Source organism: Rousettus aegyptiacus, unplaced genomic scaffold (assembly GCF_014176215.1).
Source record: "Rousettus aegyptiacus isolate mRouAeg1 unplaced genomic scaffold, mRouAeg1.p scaffold_m13_p_2, whole genome shotgun sequence".
Taxonomy (NCBI): Eukaryota; Metazoa; Chordata; class Mammalia; order Chiroptera; family Pteropodidae; genus Rousettus; species Rousettus aegyptiacus.
Genome location: NW_023416295.1, coordinates 143,802,389 through 143,809,587, shown reverse-complemented (window position 1 = coordinate 143,809,587; position 7,199 = coordinate 143,802,389). Strand labels below are relative to the sequence as shown.

Below are 7,199 nucleotides of genomic sequence, written 5' to 3'. Positions count from 1 at the left end.
CGTTTTATAAAGGTCAAGGAGCTAAAATATACTGAAAAGTTAAGCAATTCTAAGTGGTAGTATGTTGATATGGGACCCAGTTAAAAAGAAACACACTAGACCATACAACTGAGGCTATCTGGTGTCAAAGGTGAAAAGTAAAAAATTCATCGATCATTAAAAATTAGCAAATTGAGTCTAACATAAACAATCATGCAAGTGATTGGTATGTTTTCTTTGGCACTTTTCATTAAGATACATTGGGAGCAAGTAGGTAGACACAACCAGAGCCTAGAGGCTTGCAGGAGACTGGAAATGTGCGCTATCAAGCCAATGACAAATAAAGCTGTATATCTGAGAACCTGAATAACTTTCATTCCTATATTCATAGATATCTTAAAATCGAGTATCCATTATGTCTTTTTAATTATTAAACAATCTCATATCGTATATTAAACTTTTTATTCCTTAGTAAGAATTTTAAGATCACAAAATAGTGTGGCAATATTTAGATAATAGAGTTTATGGAGTGCTGAAAATACTGGAATATAAAGATAATTTCTAGTTTATTTTCAAATACTAAACTTTTCTAAACCAGCTGGTTTCTTGCAGACAGTATTTATTTTTTAAAATAATTTAAGACAGCATAAGCTTGTACCAAGCATAAGCATTGTAACAAAAGTGCAACTTTTCAGCAAATCCTCCCCAAAAGATATTTTAACTCAAAATATCATTAGCACATATTTTCTCCCTACAAAAATAGCATGTCAGACATCATTAATTGGATGTATTAACAACTATGTACATAAGAGCCACCTTGTAGGCTAAGAGTTTAACGTTGTTTAAACACAGCGTTTGAGGCAAACAGTAGCAACAGCAGCAGCAAATGCACCAAACTGACTAAAAGACCCAGATATTTTCTTCTCTCATAGTCAGACTGTTGTGTCTCACCCCTTACATAACATTCAAGTGAGATTTCTCACAGTGCTACCTTGGCAACAAACTAAAAATATCTAGACAAGGTCTTGGTTTAAGCCTTATTAAAAAAGCTTTCTTTGTGATTATCTGGTATCTGGTTTGGTCTCCAGAAAATACATGGACTTGGAGATAGGAAGGCCTCACAGGTCTTCATTCCACATCTTTACAGCATTTCCAATCAAAACTGACGAGTTTAATATTTTCCACCTCTTTTGTGACTTAACAATGTAGAATAAATCAGTTTGGACTTGTTTTCTTTTTTAAATTCAGTGCACATTCTTTTTTTTTTTTTTTACATCAAGATTATCGAAATCTAGGAACATGATGGATTAAATAATGGCAGGGTGGGAATAGATGCTATATATACATGTATGTATGTGTGTGTATGTACACACACATACATACACATGTATACACATGATGAGTCGATTCATTGTCAATTCTCAATAAAGTGCCAGCAAATATACTAAGAATAATTCTGGCCTTCCTCATCTATCTCCTTCCCCGACTTGGTTCTGACAATGGCCCAACTCCGTGTCTCTTTAAACAAGTGCAAGTTACTAAGGGATACCATTCAAACCACTCCAGAATAGGTTGCAACATGAGCGACTGCATCCTCTTCTCTTCCTCTGAAAAATATATGCCTTTTAAAGAGATGAATATTATAAAATACTGAAGAATAAATTCAATTCTAAGATCCTCATTCTGTTTTCAGGTAGAAGTCTCCTGAAGTAGGCAGGACAGCTTTGAGTCATTGACAGATAATTACTTGCTGTTCGATGTCAACTCCTCGGCCACCTTTCCCATACCCTGGTTCAATCAGCTCATCCACAGAAGGGACTCCTCTCACTTCCTCGAGAATTAGGTTCTGTATTTTAAAAGACAATGGAACGTGGCCTACAGGTAGGCAAAACTTCGGGGAGTTCTTTAAAGAAAAAGGAATCAATATCTAGCGCAAAGGTTCTTTTACAGCTAGTGGGGGAAGAAAGGGATGTTAGTGTGTGGAGGGTGGGGTGGTGAAGGATGAGCGAAATAGGAACTCCAAATGTACACAAAACACCTGGTTGTTGTTTTTTTTTTTTAAGCCGGTCGTGCATCAATTACACTTCCTCCCTTAAAAACGTTAAGGGTGTTTTAACTTAATATTATTATTCCGCGTGAACCTTCGTCCTTTTCTAAAAAAGAGACGCAAGGATTCAGGGAGTTTCCTTCCCTGGCTGCGAGGGAGCTTCCTGAGCAGAGCTCTCCGGGTTTCCGTGCTCGCGGGGGCCGGCAAAGGGCAGGTGGGTGCGCCCGTGCGGGTGAGGGGGATGCAGTGACCCAGGGGGCGCCACCTCGTGCGGCAGGAGGGTCGCGGCGGCTGCGGCGCCCACCTTCTCGGGAGGGGGCGACAACACCGAGGACAGGCAGGGAAAGGCGGCGGCAGCAGCGGCGGCGGCAGCGGCTGCGGCTGCGGCAGCTGGGGCGGGGATGCCAGGGTACAACAGCGGGAAGGGGGCGGCGGCCGCCGCCGGGTACAGGTACTTCTCCAGGCTGCTCTTGTCCAGGAAGGGCTGCACGTAGGCGGCGGCTGCTGAAGGCGAGAGGAAGTAGAAGGGCAGGCAGAAGGGGGCCGCGGCGGCCGCAGGCTGCGCGAAGGGCGCGCCCCCGCCTCCGCCGAACGCCACCAGCGAACTGAGCAGCGCGGCGTCGGGTCTCAGCAGCGCGGCCGCGGCGGCGGGGTCCGGCCCCAGAAGCGCGGCGGCAGCCGCCGCCGCGCCGCCCCCTGCGCCGCCACGAGAATCCAGCCTCATCCTCTTAGGCGCCGGCGAGTCCTCCCCGGGGGGCTCCTGTTTGATGGTGACGCGGCTCGCCCCCGCGCTTTTGCCCTTCTCGCGGTCCGGCCTGGCCTCGGCTTCGCCGCCGTAGCCGCTGTCGGTGTCCGTGTCGTTTTCGGCGGCGAGCTCGGCGCTGGGCTGAGTCCGCTGTATGACCGGAACGCAGTGGGCGAGGGGCTCCAGCTTCTGCCCAGCGCGCTCCAGGCAGGGGGCTGCTGCGGACCCGGCGGGGGCGGAGGCCGAGGGCGCGCCCGTGCCTTTGCTCAGAGGGACCTGTTGAGTCAACAGCTGAGGGGTGGGCAAGAACTGGGTGGCCACCGCATGCAAGTGGTTGATCAGCTGGACACACCGCGGTTCCCTGGGCGTCCAGCTCTCAAACCGGGAGAGGTATTGCAAGACTTCTTTGGCGCATGTTTGAAATCCCGAGTGGAACGCATCCAAGTCGGACTGAATGGGCGATTTCAGAGATCGCTCCCCTAGGATGAGGAGGGGGTGGGGATGGAGGGCAGAGGAATGGAGGCAAGGAAAAAAAAAAAAAAAACCACCGACGTTAAAACATCTGCTTATCACGTGGGCCCTGCATTGACTAAAGTGATCTCGGTTTTTCCTCTGTATTCGAGTGATATAATCCACCGGTTGCAAGGGGGTGGGGGTGGTGGCGGAGGTGGAGAGCAGGGGGGCGCTCTACTCCCAGCTGAAAAACTAAAGTGGAGAGAGGGTGCAACCGCCACTTTAAATAAAAATCTGATTCCTCTGAGTTGTGCTGAAAGCCTCTAGGATGCTCCGGGAAATGGGCACTTTCCAATGAAGGGAAAATATAAGCAATTTCACAAATGAGAATGAGCCCGTGGGACCACAGAAGAAAGTGGGGTGGGGAAGGAGTCCTATCACTGCTCTTCTGTGGGCTTCCAGGTTTCATCAGGGTGGGTTGGCCTCCCAGAACTGACTTACCATTCTGTAAAGCAATTATCTTCTGATGCTGCTGCTCGGTTAAGGCTGTTAAAGCTTTTAAGTGTTTCAAAGTTAATTCCAAGACTACCGCTTTCTCCAGATGCCCCAGAGTCTGCAGTGGTGCAAAAGAGAATGGGGTACTTGGTTACTTAAAAACACATTTGGCTTGATTGGCTCTCCATTCAGCACAGCAACTTAAGCAAACACTTTGAAAGTATTACTATACTTCTTGAGCTTTCCACAAGACAGGTTATAAACGATTTCTTGCCTTCAGTTGTGAGCACCTACTCGAGTTTGTGCGAAACTCTACACTATAGAACAAGTTGTAAGGCATCTGATATTTACATTTATTCTTATATGTCTGGGAGTAGTACCAGGCTATTAACGCCCTTGGAGAGTAGCAAAGAAGGAAAATGTGCATCTTACTGTCAACTTCAGATGTTCAGGCAGTAAATCTTTCAGCTGAGCAATGCATTCATTAATTCGGTCTCTTCTTTTCTTTTCTATTAATCTGTGTGGTAACTTGTAGGTATCCTTAATATATGAGAGTCATGAAAGAGAGAAAACAATAACATAAACATTCATTTACTGTATATAACATCCCCTCACCCGCGAAAAAAACACAGATGTGATAAACTATGTCCAAGAAACCTCTTTCCTCTGGACTGTTCTGAAATGCAATTTAAATTCAGGTATGATGTTTAAACCCCCTGAGAGTATCCAGCAAACCACTTAAAATTCACAGTTAGGGAAGCTCAAGGGCTGGAATATATTTGCGGGCAGAGCTTAGCTGTGAAATCAATGGCCCTAATTAACTATCCAGGCAGGTTATGGGGGAACATCGGAAACTTACTCTTACCTTGCTATCATCTCGCTTCATGCTCCTTTTGGGTTTGCACATATACAAAGAGGAATAGTCCAGTCTGCAAAACAGAAATCAGCATCAGGCACCCATTCGGGAGGGGCTCTGCCCTCGCCCGCTCCATATCACTTTCTGGAGAAGAGAAAATATCAAACTGAAGCCCAGACAGATATTCTCAAGGGTGCGTGCACCTTACCCTATAAAATCTCTATGTTCCAGTAACTGTCTCTCTTGCAAATGAGGAATTCCTTCGTCCATGTTCAATCGCTGTCCGTTTCCTCTGTTTCGATTTTTGGGGTTCTGTTCTATAATCTGTGGGATGGTAGCTTTGGGAGATCTTGGGGGGATCTGTGCGTCCCCAGTCTTTCTCTCTCTCTCTCTCCCTCTTCAGTGCAGTGTTGAAAGTGTGAAGCAGTTGGTCCCCCCTCCCACCGCGCTCGCTCTCTATAGCACACACACGCACACACACGCACGCACACTCGCGCCGGCCCCACTGCGCTGGTAGTTTGCTCTCACTCCGGGCAGTGTTTGGCCACAGGGCACGCGCGTCGCCGGCCAGACCAGCACCCAGCTCACGTGCGGAACGTACCATCCGCGGTCCAGCCCGGAGGGGGGCGGGGGAGGAGGGGCCAGGCCGGGAGGGGGCGACGCGAGAAGGCTGAGAGCGAGAGAGAACGGCGGGAGGGGGCGGGGACACCTGATCAGGGCCACCGGAAAGGAAAAACAACTTCAGCCAAGCTATTCATCTTCCCAAAGGCGATGCAGTCAGCTGGGGGAGGGGGAGAGGGCGCCGGGGGGTGCGGGGCAGCCAGAGCTTCCTGGTTTCGGAAATGTGACTCCTTCAGTCCGTCCGTCATTACGGCGCAGGAACGTGAACGTGGCTTTTTGCTTTTCCACCGACAGTGTTGTTGGTTTGGACCAGAGAAAGAGAAAGAGAATTCGCGGTGGGTAAACTTAAGTCCTCAAGGAAATTTGGAGACTTTGCTCACCGCTCAGTGGCCTGGGGGAACCCTTAGGCCCTCGTTGGAGGTTGCCCCGAAGAGGGGCAACTTGAAATCCTCTCCCTGAAAGATTTAAGATAAATGAAATGTCACTGGGTCAGAATGTCGCAATCCAAGTGTCTTTTGACGACACAGTGTCCCTGGGCCACCCAAAGTTCCCGCAGCAGCCGGAATTGCGGTGCCACTAATCACAGCAGCAGATGACGACGTTTGGGGCCTCTGGTGCTCTCGGAAGAACAAGACGGGGAGGGAGGAGGAGAAGATGGGATAGCACTAGAGGGGCTACCGCAGAAAAGCAATGCAGCATTATCACTAGCCCGCTAAACTCCGCCGCCTCTCAGCCCCTGGGGTGGCGCTGCGTGCTTCCTCTCCACTTGCCTCCCCCCTTCCCGCCCCGCTCCCTCCTCCCCCGTGCGATAAGCGACACCGGGAGTGTGCAGAACCCACGTTTACTACCGCTGGCACCTCCAAAGCCTCCCTCCTTAATCCTGTCTCAAACGGGTACCAGCACAGGGCCAGCAACGTGATCCGACCTGCCGTTGCTGCCACATCACTGCGCGGGGAACCCGTGTGCGCGCACGAGCGCGCGCTCGCCTTTTAGCCGCGGCGACCATCTCGGGGAAGCACTAGCCAGCGGTAGCTCGGCCACTTTTCCTCCACAACCATCCTTGGAGCATGACTCACTGCTAGTGAGAGTTACCGGGAGGTGTCCAGAGACGCGCACTGCTGCCGATCACAGCCAGCGGCAAGGGGTCTTGGAGGCCAGGGGCAAGCATGTCCTGCGGGACTCCCAGGTCTCCGACCCCCGCTGCCGGAAAGGGGGGTGGTGGGGTGGCATGGAGAAAATATGTATTAATTTCTCTGTAAAAAGATAGCTATACAACCTAAGGTCTTTCCTTCCTGCACCAAGAGTAAAATCTACATTCTCCCAAGTGAGCCCCGAAACATTCATTATTGCCAGGGGCACGTGAACCAAAAGGAAAAGTATGTCTAATGCACACGCACTGGGGCGCAGCAGGGACTGGGGCCGTCGCTACGTGTCCCCTGGCCCGCCCCGCCGGGCGCGGGTTCCGGGGACGGATCTGGGTCGCGGGAAGCGGCGGCTGGGAGGAGGTCACGTGTCTGCGGGAGTCGGGTCTCCTCCCGGCCTCCGGGAGCCGCCCCGCCGCGGCCGCGGTGCGCGCTGCCGCAGTCTCCCAAGTCCCAGGCGGAGACGCGCGCCGCGTCTGGCTTCGTGACTCCCGCAGCGGCGGCGGCAGCCCAAGCTCACCCCCGCGTGAGGAGACGCTCGCGGTCCATCCACTTCGTCTATTCAGAGGGCCTTTGAGGTCGCTCGACTTCCTCAAATAGGGGCACGTATTTTGCACCAGACAATTTAATAATGATAATACTACTTTAAAAAGTGTGTTTTAATATGGTTTTATTTGAAACCTCGATCCAGCCTCTCGTTTCCAAGTGATTGAGTGATGAATTCCTTTTGGTGCGGAGAACAATTTGGAGCCCTAAGAACTATGTATCTCTCTCTGCAGCACTGTGTCATTTTGTCCTCTGGTTCTAAATTGGCCAATAAAAAGCCTGGGGGTGGGATGGGGAGACCGTGAAGGGGAATGC

The 7,199-nt window shown here is 50.4% G+C and overlaps 1 protein-coding gene across 1 annotated transcript; it reads right to left on the bottom strand.

Annotated features, from left to right (window-relative positions):
* Positions 1 to 201: 201 nt before the first annotated feature.
* Positions 202 to 6,624, bottom strand: BHLHE41 (basic helix-loop-helix family member e41). Its single transcript, XM_016119294.2, has 6 exons — positions 6,036 to 6,624; positions 4,784 to 5,651; positions 4,585 to 4,648; positions 4,152 to 4,259; positions 3,726 to 3,837; positions 202 to 3,250 (listed from the first exon to the last, which is right to left on the bottom strand). The coding sequence occupies exons 2-6, from the start codon at positions 4,843 to 4,845 to the stop codon at positions 2,154 to 2,156; spliced, it is 1,443 nt and encodes a 480-aa protein (XP_015974780.1). The 5' UTR covers positions 4,846 to 5,651; positions 6,036 to 6,624; the 3' UTR covers positions 202 to 2,153.
* Between the last annotated feature and the right edge of the window lie 575 nt (positions 6,625 to 7,199).

Bases quoted from the DNA above. Each gene is read 5' to 3' on its own strand.
- BHLHE41 (XM_016119294.2), bottom strand. From the start codon at position 4,845: ATGGACGAAGGAATTCCTCATTTGCAAGAGAGACAGTTACTGGAACAT. The intron at 4,260-4,584 runs GTAAGAGTAAGT...TCATATATTAAG, and splicing joins TGAAGCGAGATGATAGCAAG to GATACCTACAAGTTACCACA. The intron at 3,251-3,725 runs GTAAGTCAGTTC...TCCTCATCCTAG, and splicing joins GATAATTGCTTTACAGAATG to GGGAGCGATCTCTGAAATCG.